Genomic DNA, 19292 nt, shown 5'->3' on the forward strand with positions numbered 1-19292 from the left:
TGATGTGGACGCCAAGGAACTTGAAGCTCTCAACCTGCTCCACTACAGCCCCGTCGATGAGAATGGGTGCGTACTCGGTCCTGCTTTTCCTGTAGTCCACAATCATCTCCTTTGTCTTGATCACGTTGAGGGAGAGGTTGTTGTCCTTGCACCACACACTCAGGTCTCTGACCTCCTCCCTATAGGCTGTCTCATCGTTGTCGGTGATCAGGCCTACCACTGTTATGTCATCAACAAACTTAACGATGGTGTTGGAGTTGTGTCTGGCCGTACAGTCATGAGTGAACAGGGAGTACAGGAGGGGACTGAGCACGGAATCTAAAATAACACCTAGGTTTTTTTACTTTGTGTGTTGTCTTTAATGCCCGTGAATTAAAATGTGAGGCCAGATTCTCTCTCTGTGCTTTGCATCCAACAATAAGTACTTCGGTCTTGTCTTTATTTAGCTAGAGGAAGTTGTGAGCCATCCAAGTATTTAAATCACTGATACAGTCTAATAATTTAGACTGGACCGGAGAGGCCAACCCACCTCTCCAGTCTGTCCAGAAGGACATCATGGTCAACAGTGTCGAATGCAGCACTTAAATACAATAGTACAAGGACAGAGAGCTGTTATCTCTGTTTTGATCATTTACCACTTTAACTAAGGCTGTCTCTGTGCTGTGGTGGGCACGAAAACCAAAAATACAGTTAATCAAATCAAATCAAATCAAATTTATTTATATAGCCCTTCGTACATCAGCTGAAATCTCAAGTGCTGTACAGAAACCCAGCCTAAAACCCCAAACAGCAAGCAATGCATGTGAAAGAAGCACGGTGGCTGGGAAAAACTCCCTAGGAAAAACTCCTGAGAAAGGCCAAAAACCTAGGAAGAAACCTAGAGAGGAACCAGGCTATGAGGGGTGGCCAGTCCTCTTCTGGCTGTGCCGGGTGGATATTATAACAGAACATGGTCAAGATGTTAAAATGTTCGTAAATGACCAGCATGGTCAAATAATAATAATCATAGTAATTGTCGAGGGTGCAACAAGCACGTCCGGTGAACAGGTCAGGGTTCCGTAGCCGCAGGCAGAACAGTTGAAACTGGAGCAGCAGCATGGCCAGGTGGACTGGGGACAGCAAGGAGTCATCATGCCAGGTAGTCCTGAGGCATGGTCCTAGGGCTCAGGTCCTCCGAGAGAAAGAAAGAAAGAGAGAAAGAGAGAATTAGAGAGAGCATATTTACATTCACACAGGACACCGGATAAGACAAGAGAATACTCCAGATGTAACAGACTGACCCTAGCCCCCCGACACATAAACTACTGCAGCATAAATACTGGAGGCTGAGACAGGAGGGATCAGAAGACACTGTGGCCCCATCCGATGATACCCCCGGACAGGGCCAAACAGGCAGGATATAACCCCACCCACTTTGCCAAAGCACAGCCCCCACACCACTAGAGGGATATCTACAACCACCAACTTACCGTCCGAAGACAAGGCCGAGTATAGCCCACAAAGATGTCCGCCACGGCACAACCCAAGGGGGGGGCGCCAACCCAGACAGGAAGACCACGTCAGTGGCTCAACCTACTCAAGTGACGCACCCCTCCCATGGACGGCATGGAAGAACACCAGTAAGTCAGTGACTCAGCCCCTGTAAAAGGGTTAGAGGCAGAGAATCCCAGTGGGAAGAGGGGAACCGACAAGGCAGAGACAGCAAGGGCGGTTCGTTGCTCCAGCCTTTCCGTTCACCTTCACACTCCTGGGCCAGACTATACTTAATCATAGGACCTACTGAAGAGATAAGTCTTCAGTAAAGACTTAAAGGTTGAGACTGAGTCTGCGTCTCTCACATGGGTAGGCAGACCATTCCATAAAAATGGAGCTCTATAGGAGAAAGCCCTACCTCCAGCCGTTTGCTTAGAAATTCTAGGGACAATTAGGAGGCCTGCGTCTTGTGACCGTAGCGTACGTGTAGGTATGTACGGCAGGACCAAATCGGAAAGATAGGTAGGAGCAAGCCCATGTAATGCTTTGTAGGTTAGCAGTAAAACCTTGAAATCAGCCCTTGCCTTAACAGGAAGCCAGTGTAGGGAGGCTAGCACTGGAGTAATATGATCAAATTTTTTGGTTCTAGTCAGGATTCTAGCAGCCGTATTTAGCACTAACTGAAGTTTGTTTAGTGCTTTATCCGGGTAGCCGGAAAGTAGAGCATTGCAGTAGTCGAGCCTAGAAGTAACAAAAGCATGGATTAATTTTTCTGCGTCATTTTTGGACAGAAAGTTTCTGATTTTTGCAATGTTACGTAGATGGAAAAAAGCTGTCCTTGAAGCAGTCTTGATATGTTCTTCAAAAGAGAGATCAGGGTCCAGAGTAACGCCGAGGTCCTTCACAGTTTTATTTGAGACGACTGTACAACCATCCAGATTAATTGTCAGATTCAACAGAAGATCTCTTTGTTTCTTGGGACCTAGGACAAGCATCTCTGTTTTGTCCGAGTTTAAAAGTAGAAAATTTGCAGCCATCCACTTCCTTATGTCTGAAACACAGGCTTCTAGCGAGGGCAATTTTGGGGCTTCACCATGTTTCATTGAAATGTACAGCTGTGTGTCGTCCGCATAGCAGTGAAATTTAACATTATGTTTTCGAATGACATCCCCAAGAGGTAAAATATATAGTGAAAACAATAGTGGTCCTAGAACGGAACCTTGAGGAACACCGAAATTTACAATTGATTTGTCAGAGGACGAACCATTCACAGAGACAAACTGATATCTTTCCGACAGATAAGATCTAAACCAGGCCAGAACTTGTCCATGTAGACCAATTTGGGTTTCCAATCTCTCCAAAAGAATGTGGTGATCGATGGTATCAAAAGCGGCACTAAGATCTAGGAGCATGAGGACAGATGCAGAGCCTCGGTCTGACGTCATTAAAAGGTCATTTACCACCTTCACAAGTGCAGTCTCAGTGCTATGATGGGGTCTAAAACCAGACTGAAGCGTTTCGTATACATTGTTTGTCTTCAGGAAGGCAGTGAGTTGCTGCGCAACAACTTTTTCTAAAATTTTTGAGAGGAATGGAAGATTCGATATAGGCCGATAGTTTTTTATAATTTCTGGGTCAAGATTCGGCTTTTTCAAGACAGGCTTTATTACTGCCACTTTTAGTGAGCTTGGTACACATCCGGTGGATAGAGAGCCGTTTATTATGTTCAACATAGGAGGGCCAAGCACAGGAAGCAGCTCTTTCAGTAGTTTAGTTGGAATAGGGTCCAGTATGCAGCTTGAGGGTTTGGAGGCCATGATTATTTTCATCATTATGTCAAGAGATATAGTACTAAAACACTTTAGTATCTCCCTTGATCCTAGGTCCTGGCAGAGTTGTGCAGACTCTGGACAATGAAGCCCTGGAGGAATACCCAGATTTAAAGAGGAGTCCGTAATTTGCTTTCTAATGATCATGATCTTTTCCTCAAAGAAGTTCATAAATTTATTACTGCTGAAGTGAAAGCCATCCTCCATTTGCGAATGCTGCTTTTTAGTTAGCTTTGCGACAGTGTCAAAAAGATATTTCGGATTGTTCTTATTTTCCTCAATTAAGTTGGAAAAATAGGATGATCGTGCAGCAGTGAGGGCTCTTCGATACTGCGCGGTACTGTCTTTCCAAGCTAGTCGGAAGACTTCCAGTTTAGTGTGGCGCCATTTCCGTTCCAATTTTCTGGAAGCTTGCTTCAGAGCTCGTGTATTTTCTGTATACCAGGGAGCTAGTTTCTTATGACAGATGTTTTTCATTTTTAGGGGTGCAACTGCATCTAGGGTATTGCGCAAGGTTGAATTGAGTTCCTCGGTTAGGTGGTTAACTGATTCTTGTCCTCTGACGTCCTTGGGTAGGCAGAGGGAGTCTGGAAGGGCATCAAGGAATCTTTGGGTTGTCTGAGAATTTATAGCACGACTTTTAATCTTCCTTGGTTGGGGTCTGAGCAGATTATTTGTTGCAATTGTAAACGCAATAAAATGGTGGTCCGATAATCCAGGATTATGAGGAAAAACATTAAGATCCACAACATTTATTCCATGGGACAAAACTAGGTCCAGAGTATGACTGTGGCAGTGAGTAGGTCCAGAGACATGTTGGACAAAACCCACTGAGTCGATGATGGCTCCGAAAGCCTTTTGGAGTGGGTCTGTGGACTTTTCCATGTGAATGTTAAAGTCACCAAAAATTAGAATATTATCTGCTATGACTACAAGATCCGATAGGAATTCAGGGAACTCAGTAAGGAACACTGCATATGGCCCAGGAGGCCTGTAAACAGTAGCTATAAAAAGCGATTGAGTAGGCTGCATAGATTTCATGACTAGAAGCTCAAAAGACGAAAACGTCATTGTTTTTTTTTTTTATAAATTGAAATTTGCTATCGTAAATGTTAGCAACACCTCCGCCTTTGCCGGATGCACGGGGGGTTTGGTCACTAGTGTAACCAGGGGGTGAGGCCTCATTTAACACAGTAAATTCATCAGGCTTAAGCCATGTTTCAGTCAGGCCAATCACATCAAGATTATGATCAGTGATTAGTTCATTGACTATAACTGCCTTGGAAGTGAGGGATCTAACATTAAGTAACCCAATTTTGAGATGTGAAGTATCACAATCTCTTTCAATAATGGCAGGAATGGAGGAGGTCTTTATACTAGTAAGATTACTGAAGCGAACACCGCCATTTTTAATTTTGCCCAACCAAGATCGAGGCACAGACACGGTCTCAATGGGGAAGGCTGAGCTGACTACGCTAACTGTGCTAGTGGCAGACTCCACTAAGCTGGCAGGCTGGCTAACAGCCTGTTGCCTGGCCTGCACCCTATTTCATTGTGGAGCTAGAGGAGTTAGAGCCCTGTCTATGTTCGTAGATAAGATGAGAGCACCCCTCCAGCTAGGATGGAGTCCGTCACTCCTCAGCAGGCCAGGCTTGGTCCTGTTTGTGGGTGAATCCCAGAAAGAGGGCCAGTTATCTACAAATTCTATCTTTTGGGAGGGGCAGAAAACAGTTTTCATCCAGCGATTGAGTTGTGAGACTCTGCTGTAGAGCTCATCACTCCCCCTAACTGGGAGTGATGAGCTGTTTGATAATCTGTTTGAAAACCAATTTCTCCAGAATTTTGCATAAGAATGGAAGGTTGGAGATTGTCAGAAAATTGTTAACAGCTGAAGAATCTATATTACTTTTCTTCAGAAGGGGTTTCACCATAACAGTTTTTAGTGCAGTGGGGAAAGTGCCTGTGAACAGGGGGTGATTAACAATAGCTTGCACTTCTTCAGATATGAAATTAAAAACTGTTTTGAAAAAGGTGATGAGGATAGAATCGAGAAGGCAGGTAGAAGGCTTAAATTGTGATATAACTTTCCTGAGCATATCTGTGTCAATAAATCCATAGTGCCTTTCTGTGTTAGACCAGGGACCATATCATCAAACTTCTCATCAGATCTTAAATACTGAAGTATGCCGCACACTCATCATATTTAGACTTGGAAGAAAGTTCACATAGGTTTGAGGAGGTAGAACGTATGAGTTTATGGTCCGAGTATATGCTAAATGACCGCCCCCCAAAACTGTTTGCTTAACGACCCCCCCCCCCCTCCAAAAAACCCAATGAGGCCATCAATGGTTGAGAAGAGCACTCTCAAATTATTCTGATTAATAGTGATTTAGAAAAATGAACCTGTCTGGCATTTCTAATTGTCTTGTTATACAGTATATGCCAAGTTGCTTTTAGAATATCATAATGGCAACTTTTACTTTCTCCACTTCCGCTCTGCCATTCTGCAATTTCCTAACCGCTCTTACACCAAAACGGCATCATCACCATGTTCACAATCACACAGTATCATTCCAACCTCATAGTGTGGAAATGTACATTAACTAATTTAAAAAATATATATATGTTTGTACTGGGGCTTTAAAATTGCTACATTTGCTCTAAGCCCCATGGCAAAATGTGTAGAATTGCAAGAAATTAACTTTAACACTCAAAAATGTCTCTCCACCATCGACGGAGGCCACTAAAATGTTTTGCCGCAAGGTGGGGGGCCCCTCAACCAAATCTCTCTTAGGGGCCCCCAAAAGACTATAGCCGGCCCTGATTGTCTTCATAAGTGAATGCTGTCCCTGGGTAAACTGGTAATATTAACCCTTTAGATTGAACCCTATTGCTATTTTAAACCTTATCATTAACACCCTATACTGCATTCAACTGACCTGCACCATCTTCCTAATCTTCTCTCTAGTCTCTATTCACTCATTCATGGGTAATGCTCACTTAGACATAATTGGCTTTTGTCTTTTGGCGGCTGAGAATGTTGATAGCAAATTCCGGGAATCTTTCAACTGGGATCGCTGGAAAACCTGAACATTTTTGGGGAAAGTTATTCGAATTTTAAGCGTAATAAATTGAAAGACGTAAACTTACGATGATACAAATCAAAGAAGCAGAATATCTTTGACTTCACAATAGATGTTTATTCAAGACTATACATGTTTTGATCACATTGGCATGCGAAAGACAGATATTTTAGGCAATTGTTGAATACAAAAATACATTCAAGTAAATTAAGGACTAAATTATTTACCCCCTTAATGTGACAGACAATATTTTATATAGATTTAAAAAAAAACTAATATCAGAAATGATAATCTAATGCAGCTTGCAGTAAACTCAAAGAGGATCTCATGTTGTCTATTCTCTCAGAGACATGGTTAGGATCTAAGTGAGACCCAAATGGGACCCTATTCCCATTATAGTGCACTACTTTTGACCAGGGCCCATAGGGGTAGTGTTCTATATAGGGAATAGGGTGCCATTTGGTACACATATGTGGTTAAGATCTAGAGAGATACAAGATACAGATAATAAAAAACAATATATGATAATCTCTTTACCAGTGTATGAATAAACGCAGAACAAAACAATGCTTACATAACACATCCTTTTAAGTTATTGTGCTAAAATCAAAGTGTCAGTCTGTGAAAATGCACTCCCTTCCCCTTGGCCCTATCCCTTGGATGTTTACAGATCTGCAGGAAGTTCCACAACTAAACCTCTTATACCTATACAGACAAGGGTTACAGAATTACCGTAACTTTACTCAAATTCCCAGGTTTTCCAGAAATCCTGGTTGGACTATTGCAGATGTCCTGCTTATTCCCTCCTGATTCAATGAATCTCCAACCAGTATTTCCTGATTCCATGAATCTCCAACCAGGATTTCCTGATTCCATGAATCTCCAACCAGTATTTCCTGATTCCATGAATCTCCAAACAGGATTTCCTGATTCCATGGATCTCCAAACAGGATTTCCTGATTCCATGAATCTCCAACCAGTATTTCCTGATTCCATGAATCTCCAACCAGGATTTCCTGATTCCATGAATCTCCAACCAGTATTTCCTGATTCCATGAATCTCCAAACAGGATTTCCTGATTCCATGAATCTCCAAATAGGATTTCCTGATCCATGAATCTCCAAACAGGATTTCTGGAAAACCTGAACATTTTGGGAACATTACCATAATTTTACAACCCTAATCCAGACCCTTCAGATTCGTAAACATCAAAATGGGATTTGGGTAGGGAGCAATTAAGATGGTGTTGTCTGAAGTGTCCATCTTCACCCCTAACTCTAATCCTCACCATCCCACCCCCACCATCCCAAAGTGAGTCAAAAACAGGAAAAGAGTAGCAAAGAAGCCTCATACATTATGTAGGTAGTAGTGCAAAGGCTGTATACAGTATGTATTAATGTATATTTAACTGAACCTCTCCTAATTAATGAGTTTCAACGAACCGTGAGGAAATGCAGTCCATTACATTCTGAAGACAAGAAAATATGTGCAACTATATTGCATGTACACAATTAACATTGTTTTTTTTTGCCAGATGAGTTTGAATTCCATTTCTTTTTTAAAACAGAGCTCAATCAAGCTAAATAGATACAGTATATAAACTCAGGATTATTTATTTTTTACCTTTAACAATATACTCTTTCTACTTTCTACAGACATGGAAGAAAGGCTCTTAGCATGACAACTTGAAGCTTAGCAAATGTATTTCCTAAAGCTACACCTCACATAAGACTGCTCCCCATTATTACAGATAACTGTTCCTCTAGACGTCTTGTACACGTTTTAAAATGTTAAACCTACAGCTAATATAGCATCGCTCTAGTGGATATTTTAAAATGTTAAACCTACAGCTAATATAGCATCGCTCTAGTGGATATTTTAAAATGTTAAACCTACAGCTAATATAGCATCGCTCTAGTGGATATTTTAAAATGTTAAACCTACAGCTAATATAGCATCGCTCTAGTGGATATTTTAAAATGTTAAACCTACAGCTAATATAGCATCGCTCTAGTGGATATTTTAAAATGTTAAACCTACAGCTAATATAGCATCGCTCTAGTGGATATTTTAAAATGTTAAACCTACAGCTAATATAGCATCGCTCTAGTGGATATTTTAAAATGTTAAACCTACAGCTAATATAGCATTGTCTCTAGTGGATATTTTAAAATGTTAAACCTACAGCTAATATAGCATCGCTCTAGTGGATATTTTAAAATGTTAAACCTACAGCTAATATAGCATCGCTCTAGTGGATATTTTAAAATGTTAAACCTACAGCTAATATAGCATCGCTCTAGTGGATATTTTAAAATGTTAAACCTACAGCTAATATAGCATTGTCTCTAGTGGATATTTTAAAATGTTAAACCTACAGCTAATATAGCATCGCTCTAGTGGATATTTTAAAATGTTAAACCTACAGCTAATATAGCATTGTCTCTAGTGGATATTTTAAAATGTTAAACCTACAGCTAATATAGCATTGTCTCTAGTGGATATTTTTTAACTTTAAACCTGTCGAACTGCTTTGCTTTATCTTGGCCAGGTCGCAGTTGTAAATGACAACTTGTTCTCAACTGGCCTACCTGGTTAAATAAAGGTGAAACAAAAAAAATACAAAACACAAAAAACCCCAGCTAATATAGCTTTGCTCTAGTGATTGTTTGTGGTAGATCTTTTTTAACTTTAAACCTACAGCTAATATAGCTTTGCTCCAGTGGTTGTTTCTGGTAGATCTTGTGCTTTTCCCTTGTAGTTGTTTTTTTCGTCGGAGGACTTACTCCTCTTCTTCATCACCTCTTCAGAGTCTCCACAGAGTCCTTCATCGCTGGCGGCCTGGAGGCTGTCGAAGGTCCCCTGTCTCTCCCCATTGGTCCTCAGGGTCTTCTCCTGCCTTCTCCTCCTCTTACACTGTTCTGTACAGCGGTCCAGGCAGCTGAACGTACATCTAGTGTCGGTGGTGCAGGCGTACATCCCCACGGGCACCGCCAGCACCATGGCGCACACAATCACGATAATATGGATGAGCTTCTCCCGTTGTTCCAGCTGACTGATGTCACTTCCTGTTACAAACACGATGCACTGGCCGGCGTGGGGCATCTGGTTCTTCAGCGTTACACACGCCTCGTATTTAGTAACCGGTAGGAGGTCGTTGACCGAATAGGTGTTGATGCCCGGCCCGATGTAAGTCAACTCCTTTTTGTCAGAGTGGTATTTCCCCAAGTGGATGGTGAACCAGGTCTCTGCAGGGTTGTCCGTCGCAGCGTACCACTCCAGAGTAATGCCGTAGACCGTCTGCTTGGAGATGCGGATGTCAATGTAGACGTTCTCGTCGGCTGAGGCCAGGGGGAACGGGGGTAGAGACATGGCGGCACCGCCGGAGGAGGAGGCGTTGAAAGACTTGATGTTGATCAGGACACTGACGGAGGAGTTGCCTATGAAGTTGTTGGCGAAGCAGGTGTAGACGCCTCGGTCTGACAGGTGAAGGGATGGGATGACCAGCTGGGATCTGATGGTCTCATCGTCCACACGAGTCTCTGAGACTGGAGAGAAAGGATAATTATGTTACAACTTAATCAACAAGGTTGGATAAAAATCAACATATTGTACATGTATAATATGCAGTACTGTTTATGTAATTTGTTGCATTAGGCATTATTGTTGAATTTGCCTACAAGGAAGGCTGTGTCATACACTGTTCCAAGCAATCTATAAACACCAATAGCCTACCAAACACTATTTTAATCTATAAACACCAATAGCCTACCAAACACTATTTTAATCTATAAACACCAATAGACTACCAAACACTATTTTAATCTATAAACACCAATAGCCTACCAAACACTATTTTAATCTATAAACACCAATAGCCTACCAAACACTCTTTTAATCTATAAACACCAATAGCCTACCAAACACTCTTTTCATCTATAAACACCAATAACCTACCAAACACTCATTTAATCTATAAACACCAATAGACTACCAAACACTATTTTAATCTATAAACACCAATAACCTACCAAACACTATATTAATCTATAAACACCAATAGCCTACCAAACACTCTTTTAATCTATAAACACCAATAGCCTACCAAACACTCATTTAATCTATAAACACCAATAACCTACCAAACACTCTTTTAATCTATAAACACCAATAGCCTACCAAACACTATTTTAATCTATAAACACCAATAACCTACCAAACACTCTTTAAATCTATAAACACCAATTATCTACCAAACACTATTTTAATCTATAAACACCAATAGTCAAATGAATGTATGAAATACACGTGCTTTAGCCTACTTGTCTTATATCCTGTCATCAAAGTGGTGTAGCGCAGCAAAGTCACAGCAATCTAATGAATGATAGTCTAGAAATTGCAATGAAATAAAACCTTACCAGTAAATCCCCGTCTAATCTTCAGGCTGTACGACCAGTGGATGGCGGGGTCAGGCCTGGCTTTGACTAAGCACTGGAGGGTTACATTGTTCCCCAGCGACACCGTCATGTTGGTTTCTGAGGCGGAGGCCTCAGGCTTCATACATGTTTTCAAACCGACTTCGTGGAAGAACTTTCCCGCCCTGGAACTGGGGCCAGTGCACATCAGGTACGAGTTCATCAGAATTAGAGGTGGACTAACACTTTTGATAAACTCAACGAAACCTTTGAGGCGGCAGTCACACAGCCAAGGGTTGTCGTGCAGCGCCAAAACAACGTTGGCCTCTCCGCTGCCGGGCTCTTTACCTCCTGTTCTCTCCTGAGTGTTGAGGAGAGGCCAGTTGAGGAAGACATCCCTGGATATGACAGTAAGCTGATTGAAGGATAAATCTAAATAGGTCAGGCCTGGAAGTTGTCTCAGGGCAGATTCCGGGAGCACGTCTAGTCGGTTATGTTTCAGGTCCAAAATCTTCAGGTTCGGCGTATCCTGGAACGCTGTCCATGGGACTGAACGCAGCTTGTTCCCCTGGAGGCGTAGTTCCGTTAGATTCGTCAGCCCCTCCAGACTCTTGATGTTCATTAGGGTGATGTCGTTGAAATTCAACCATAGAGACACCAAGGCACTAACTTTAGAGAAGGAGCCGCGGGGTAATTCGGTCAGATGAGAATTCTCTATTCGAATTTTACTGAAATCATTTGGAACATGGTCTGGGATTCGTCCCATAGCTGTTTCCATGCAAAGTAGGGATCTACAATTAAACAGAAACATTTTGAGTTATGTAAGTAAGGTTAGAGTTATAATTTCATATTTAAATAAAATAAATAAAAACTAGGTTATTTATGTTCTCTTAAAGTAAGTTATCTCTCCACATTGTCCATTGTTAAAACCAGTTCTGAAAAAAAACACCATTGAGTTTAGCAATTGGTTAAACTCGATCAGTCAATATGGCCACTGCATAACATACTGACACGGCAAAGAAACTCGGTACAAAACTAGTTAGCCTACAAAATAATTGACAACAAACAATTTACCTTCCCAAGTTGTCATTTGTGCAAGAGCAGCCGGGTAAACAAGATGTTGATCCAGGAGTAACTCGACAGAATAGCAAAGCTAGAGCTAAAAGTGAATCCAATGTGGCGGCCATATTCCTGTACCATGTGAAGTATTTGAGCAGGGCATCTCCACCGGGACGGACCGTACAGGTAAAGCTATTACTTTAATCTTCCTTGTGACGCAATTTCTTAAGACCCCAAAGGACGTGATAAACACACCGGAAGTTTGTATTTTTAGCAATGAGCCTCATTGCCTGACTGTCGAAACGTGCTGCTCCTAAACATATGTTCACTAATCCCTGTGAATTAATGGGAAGGTTTTCAGGAATAATGCGACTTGATATTGAATATGTACTGACAGTGACCTGACCAAAAAAAAAAAAAAAGATTATCAGGGAACATAATACGCAATCTATAGATTAGTTCTACTACAAACCAGCTGAGAAAATGGCACCATCTACCCAACGCCTATTATTTGTATACTGCATGAAACAAAGGATCACAAAAAAAAGAGCTCGCAGTGCCTTATTAATTGAGGAACGTTGGAAGAGGTCTTCAGACATACATAGTCTGCAGATGATAGTGTACAAAGTAAAGGACTACAGTGACCATGACAAGGAAACAAGTTGTACACCAAACAAACAGTGGTGTAAGGTACTTAAGTAAACAATACTGGAAAGTACTACTTAAGTCGTTTTTTGGGGGTATCTGTACTTTACTATTTATATTTTTGTCAGCTTTTACTATTACTGCACTACATTCCTAAGGAAAAGTATGTGCTTTTTACTCCATACATTTTCCCTGACACCCAAAAGTACTCGATACATTTTGAATGCTTAGCAGGACAGGAAAATAGTCTAATTCACACACTTATCAAGAGAACATCGCTGGTCATCCCTACTGCCTCTGATCTGGCAGACTCACTAAACAGAGAACATCGCTGGTCATCTCTACTGCCTCTGATCTGGTGGATTCACTAAACACATACTTCGCATGTAAATGATGTCTGAGTGTTGGAGTGTTCCCCTGGCTATCTGTAAATAAAATGGCGCCATCTGGTTTGCATAATTGAAGGAATTTTAAATGATTAATACTTGTACTTTTACTTTTGATACTTAAGTATATTTAGAACCAAATACTTTTAGACTTTTACTCAAGTAGTATTTTACTAGGTCACTTTTACTTGAGTAAAAGGTATCTATACTTTTACTCAAGTATGACAATTGGGTACTTTTTCCAACACTGCAAAGAAAACATATCACGTGGCACTATCCATGGTGCTGATCGCAACCAATGATTTATGTAATACATTAGATGATTGACAGGGGGCGCTGTTTTGTAGCCACAGAGTTTAAACAGACGTATTTTTATGTGGATTTTTGTATTACGCTAGTTAGATGTCCGTCCTAGACATTGACTCTAGGGGGTTAAAGTATAGTTTTTAAGAGAGTACCAATATCACTGTCCCCACTACAACAAAAATGTATTAAATACATTTGCTCCCGAGTGGCGCAGCGGTCAAAGGCACTGCATCTCAGTGCAAGAGGCGTCACCGCAGACACCCTGGTTGGAAACAAGGCTGCATCACATCCGACTGTGATTGGGAGTCCCATAGGGCGGGGCACAATTGGCCCAGCGTTGTCCGGGTTTGGCTGGGGTAGGCCGTCATTGTAAATAAGAATTTGTTCTTAACTGACTTGCCTAGTTAAATAAAAATAAATATATAAAAAAACATTGTCCTTGAAATATTTCATTTAAATACTGAAGAATTCTGTTAATTTCTATGGATGGTTGAGCCTTCTGAGTAGTACCAATATGGCTGACCGGTGGCTTCAAAGCCTCTCATTGGCCAACACCAGAGTATGTGAGTGGAGCTAGAACGGAGCGAGGAGTGGAGCGTGCCCAATTTGACTGGAGCATGGAGCGAGTTTCCCAAAGGTTGGAGCGCTGGCCTTCTCGCCCGCTCCAATTTCGCTCCAATAGCGCTCCCTTCAAGAGCTCACGGTATGCCCGGATCAGCATGCATTTGTAGTCTACTTGTGTGCTGCTATAGCCCCTTGCTTTTGCTACTGTCAGGGAGTTTGCTAAATATTTGAATTGCCTAAAGAAAAAAAATGTAGCTTGGGAGGAAAATGCTGTTACAGAGCAGGTAAGGATTTAAGAGGACACAAACATTTATATAAAAGTATTTATTTTGTCATACATTTAGACATACACATCAGATCATAGATACATATTACAAAATATAGAGTATGTTAGCTTTGATTGGACAGTAAAACTGGCACATTAACATATATGGTAAATACACAGAAGTATAAAATATCACTAGAGATGAGTTCTGCTTCAACAATACTTTACAAATACTTTATTTTGTCAAATAACAACTGTGCCAGAATTCTGAGGTCAGATTCATTTCAGAATAACTCTGTCATTACTCTTTCTCTTTGCAAAACTTCATTAAGAACATGGGTTTAATGTATTCTAGTAGAATGGGCCATTTAGAGTTCCTTATTCCATTCTGAATCTGGGAATCTTCCACACAGAATTTCTGTAAAACCTGGGAATTTTGGAAAAGTTAAATACTGCCCTTAAAAGTGCATAACAAATACAAAATGTTTCTTTGCAGATCAGAAATAATTTATGAAAAAAAATATATATACAAGAATAAAAATGTTTCTTATTACAGTTTACCAGGTCAAGGGTTGCCTGTATTCCCATAATCACAGTTACGTCAACATTTATTTATCTAACTCACATATTCACCACACATGTTTTTTTTCCAAAGGCAAGAGTGTCAATGCAACTAGCCATTTGTTTCTGTCTCTGAGCAGTTTCACTCATGCTACTGTCAACTACTGGCTGAAATCATACAAAACCTTAATAACAAATATTTAAGTTCTGCTTGGAAAGGACAGACTTTCTCTGCCCTCTAAAGGCTTGAGGCCATTAATTGGTATCAACAAAAGTACTCGTTAGGCGGTCCCTCAGTCCTACAAATGGCCTCGGACTCCACACTGGACCTAGCAGAAAGCAGTTTGTTGGACTCGTCTGGCTGTTGCCTGGCAAGGTACTCCCCCTCCATCACCGTAGGCTTCTGTCCCGGGGAGAGGGTCTCGAATGTCACATATGATTCTTGGATATCTTTGGATTTCCTCCCCAGTAGCTTTTTACAGCGCTTCTTGAGCGCCCCACAGCAGACGATCAGTGTCAGGGGGACAGCGATCACGCAGGCCACTGTGATCACCACCACGTTAATGAGCTTCTGGGTGCCGCTTGCGCTGGCTGCCTCATCCGTTGAGAAGATTACACACTGCTCCTTTTTAGGGATCAGGCCTTTGACGCAGACGCAGGCGATGTACTTTGTCCTTGGCACAAGGCCCTCAATAGTGATCCGGTTCTTTCCTGCAGCAACGTTGATCCTCCGCATGTCCCTCTCGCCGAACACGGCGTACAGGACGCTGAACTCGGTGGTGTTCTTGGCCGCTGGGGCCCGCCAGTTCAGGGAGACGGTGTGGTCGGTGTCCCCGATTATCTTCACCGAACGCACCACCCGTTTCTCCGGCGGTGCCGGCGCCTGTAAAGAAGAGGCGTTGGCTGCCAGGTTGCTAAGGACCTCCTTCTCCACTTCCTGCATCGCCGTCTCCGTGATGGGAGGACCGGGCGTCTGTCCGTCAGCCACGCTGTTTGAGATATCGTAGCTCTCGGTATCATACTTTCCTGTAAAACCGCCCGGTCCTAGTGGTTCGATGATGGGTGTGGTTGCCGTGGTGGTTGGTGGAGGTATGTATTTTGCAACAAGTTTATCCTGGTAGGCAGCTTTCCCAAACCCACCGGTTTTCCGTCCCCTTTGTTTTCTAGTCTTGGAGCTGCCACCTTGTTCCTCATTTTTAAAGGAGTCTGTGATAACTAGGGAGATGATGGCATCTGCAGTACCCACGAAGTTGGTCGCTTTGCAGATGTATTTCCCAGAGTCCCTGTAAGAGACAGCACGCACACTCAGGATGGACCAAATGATTCCCTCCTTTGAAACTTCTTCCTGAACTATCAAAGAAATACGAAGAAAAAGGGGTTAGATCGATTAGTGAAAAGAAATCAGGCCATCCATCTGTAATCTAAGAAATCAGTCCATCCATTTGTAATCCAATCTATTTCAGCTTCTGACTGTACAGTGCCAAAAATAGATTTCCTAAGTACGTACTTATTTTAGGCAATAGGCAGACATGTATGCCCTGGTCCCAGATCTGCTTGTGCTGTCTTGCCAACTACGCCAAGCATGACCATAAGAGTTTCCAAGACAGCACAAACAGATCTGGGACTAGGCTAAGACCTGCCATGACTGGAGCAGGTTTAGCCAAACTAACTGTTTTGTGTTACCCTTCATCCATTTTTTACGTATGTACTGTAGCTACTGCTTGTTCTTGGCTGTATATCTATTTGTTACACATTAAATAAATTCAATCAATAAATCAATGGAACTCACCAGTGCCGTTCATCTGTTTACCATCTGCCCGGGTCCAGGACAGCTCTGGTACTGGGACTCCAATTGTCCCACAGCGCAGCAGGACATTGCTCCCCAGGGAGCTCCTGACCCGGGCCACAGCCGTGTGGACATGGGGCTCCTGGCACTTCTGGAGCTCCGTCTCGCTGAACAGCACCCCCGACAGGCTCTCTGGGTCCGCGCAGCGCAGCCTGGTGTCGATCAGAGTCACGGATGATGATGGAGACTTCTGGAACTGGACCACGTCATAGAGCCGGCAGTCGCACAGCCACGGGTTGTCATGGAGACCTACATCAACGAAGAAAATAAACATTTTTTGTTTGTTTAGCAGATGCTCTTATCCAGAGCGACTTAAGAGTCAGTACATTCACCTAAAGTAGGTCAATTAACAACAATGGTAGCTAAACAAATGTAAAATAAAACAACATCACTTTTAGCATGGCAATAGATAAGACAGATATGCTTTTTGGTCTTAATGTTTTTGCTCTGTCTGAACTATGACCATGTGTTATGTATATACAATGGCAGTTTAGCAAAAAAGTAATTGAAAGTAGAAGTAATCATGCTAGTTTGAAGTGAGACTAGTTAATGTAGTCACAATTAACACTACAGTATGGCTACCTTTACTATAATTAGAGTAATCCTTATACTACTCCCAAATGCTGGTGCTGTCTCCTCCAACTGTCCATGTAATGCTATGTAACACACCACAGGTACTCATGAAATGCATGTTGGGATAAAACCACCTTGACAAGCAATTTTGTAGATAGCATAGTTGTTTTAAAAAAATAACATTTTCCTGTGTATCAATTTCATGTCATTTAAGGCTTCTATTTCATCCTGGCTTGCAAACCAAATGGGATTCCCTCTAGGTAAATAAAGATAGCTTTAATTGGAATTGACTGATTAATTAATTGCTTAATTGGTTGTTTAGATCCTTACCTAGAATATATTTGGAACTTTCCCCATCTCCTTGAGATGGTTTCACAGATAACCACATAGAGAGAACCTCGGGAGGAACCGTGGCCAGGCTGTTGCTAGATAAGTCCAGGTAGGTCAGGTTCTTCATATAGATGGTCGCCTCGGCCGGGATCGACGATATCTTATTATTATGCAGGTCCAGTAGCCTCAGGTCGGGCATATCAGTCAGAGATTCCCAGGGGAAAGAGGTGAGAGCGTTCCCTTCCAGTCTCAGCTCATCCAGACTTCTCAGGCCATGGAAGCTGTCTACATTCAAAGAGTTCAGAGAATTGAAAGACATCCAGAGAAATTCCAGACAGTTGAGGTAGTGAAAGGTTTCGCTGGAGATCCTTGTGATGGCAGTCTTCTCGATCCGCAGTTTTGAGGTGTCTGTAGGAAAGTTGGGTGGGACCAGAGTGATCTCTGGGTCATTGCAAAGGACACTCCTAGATAGATGGAAAGAAAGGTAAACACGGGTTAGTGAATGTCACTGTATAACCTATTGTAACAGGTTTATTTAGACAATTCAACTGTATTACGAGGTTGACTCAATTAACCATGGCCTTGTATGTGTTCATGACATAGTATAGCTTGACAATTAATGCATAAAAAAAATCACACTAAATATTTTATTTGCTCTGTTTTTAATCGCTAGTTTTTTCGCTTATTTTATCCCTCTGGGTCTAAACGTGGTGAATACACCAGGATCAATGAAGGGCGGTAGGTAGCGTGTTGGACTAGTAACCAAAAGGTTGCTGGATCGAATTCCCTTGCTGACAAGGTAAAAATCTGTCATTCTGTCCCAGAACAAGGCAGCTAACCCACTGTTCATAGGCCGTCATTGTAAATAAGAATTTGTTCATAACTGATTTGCCAAGTTAAAATAAAAAATGAAAGGGAATTAGAGCAGCGCAAATTAATTCTCAGACCCATATAAACAAAATAAGAGTGGAAGGGAAGCTGGTTTTACCTGCATATTCCGCCCCAGTACCACACAACATAAAAAAATCATATAGAAGTTGTTGACGTTAAGATTTTAATTAGTTGTAATAACTGCATTGGTCTTACCTTGCTTTGGATCCGTCCGATAGTTTGTGAAAGAAACAGCTACATTGAAACGGACACGTGCTGCATACACACCGTCCGAGGCAAACTAATGCCAAGCAGAAACACAGACTAAAACCTTGAACCATTTTCTCTCCGAAACTTCACTATCAAATATACTATCAAACTAAATTACAAGATAGTTTGAATTAAAAAAGTACTGTTTATTGTGTTCCTCCCGAGCCTGCGATGCATCATGTGTGTGTGTCCTGCTATCTCAGTATCCCATATTGGTCTGAACGTCGTTCTCGAAGCCTGAGATAAAAAAGAACGGAGAGATTAGTGGAAAGGAATTGGGTTATTTTCATTTACGCGATTATTGCCTCCTGGCAGTTGATAAACGAGCTGTGTAGTTTTGCTTATATTTATATGCAGAGTAAAACACTTCCCTATAGTTGGGGTTTATTATAGAGATGGGAGGGGACCATTAGTTTATATGCAGAGTAAAATACTTCCGTATAGTTGGGGTTTATTATAGAGATGGAAGGGGACCATTAGTTTATATGCAGATTAAACACTTCCCTATAGTTGGGGTTTATTATAGAGATGGAAAGGGACCATTAGTTTATATGCAGAGTAAAACACTTCCCTATAGTTGGGGTTTATTATAGAGATGGGGGGGGACCATTAGTTTATATGCAGATTAAAACACTTCCCTATAGTTGGGGTTTATTATAGAGATGGAAGGGGACCATTAGTTTAAATGCAGATTAAAACACTTCCCTATAGTTGGGGTTTATTATAGAGATGGGAGGGGACCATTAGTTTAAATGCAGATTAAAACACTTCCCTATAGTTGGGGTTTATTATAGAGATGGGGGGGGGGGGACCATT

General features: G+C 41.7%; 2 protein-coding genes across 3 annotated transcripts in view; both read right to left on the reverse strand.

Moving 5' to 3' along the window:
- Positions 1 to 6495: 6495 nt before the first annotated feature.
- On the reverse strand, positions 6496 to 12264 carry LOC115156031 (leucine-rich repeat, immunoglobulin-like domain and transmembrane domain-containing protein 2). The gene is made up of 3 exons (XM_029703232.1): positions 11876 to 12264; positions 10805 to 11592; positions 6496 to 9934 (listed from the first exon to the last, which is right to left on the reverse strand). The coding sequence occupies exons 1-3, from the start codon at positions 11986 to 11988 to the stop codon at positions 9090 to 9092; spliced, it is 1746 nt and encodes a 581-aa protein (XP_029559092.1). The 5' UTR covers positions 11989 to 12264; the 3' UTR covers positions 6496 to 9089.
- Positions 12265 to 14124: 1860 nt separating this feature from the next.
- The window catches only part of LOC115156020 (leucine-rich repeat, immunoglobulin-like domain and transmembrane domain-containing protein 1), a 43848-nt gene continuing 38680 nt past the window's right edge, over positions 14125 to 19292 (reverse strand). The window contains exons 1-4 of one of the 2 annotated variants that reach the window (XM_029703211.1): positions 18423 to 18764; positions 17337 to 17800; positions 16377 to 16682; positions 14125 to 15937 (exon numbers count right to left, since the gene is read on the reverse strand). In XM_029703211.1, the coding sequence (XP_029559071.1) occupies positions 14853 to 15937; positions 16377 to 16682; positions 17337 to 17800; positions 18423 to 18547 (1980 nt within the window). In that variant the 5' untranslated portion in view covers positions 18548 to 18764 and the 3' untranslated portion in view covers positions 14125 to 14852. Of the gene's footprint in view, positions 15938 to 16376; positions 16683 to 17336; positions 17801 to 18422; positions 18765 to 19292 lie in introns of those variants that run through there. The other variant, XM_029703219.1, reaches the window with a different exon arrangement.

This window comes from Salmo trutta, chromosome 2 (genome assembly GCF_901001165.1).
Source record: "Salmo trutta chromosome 2, fSalTru1.1, whole genome shotgun sequence".
Lineage (NCBI taxonomy): Eukaryota > Metazoa > Chordata > Actinopteri > Salmoniformes > Salmonidae > Salmo > Salmo trutta.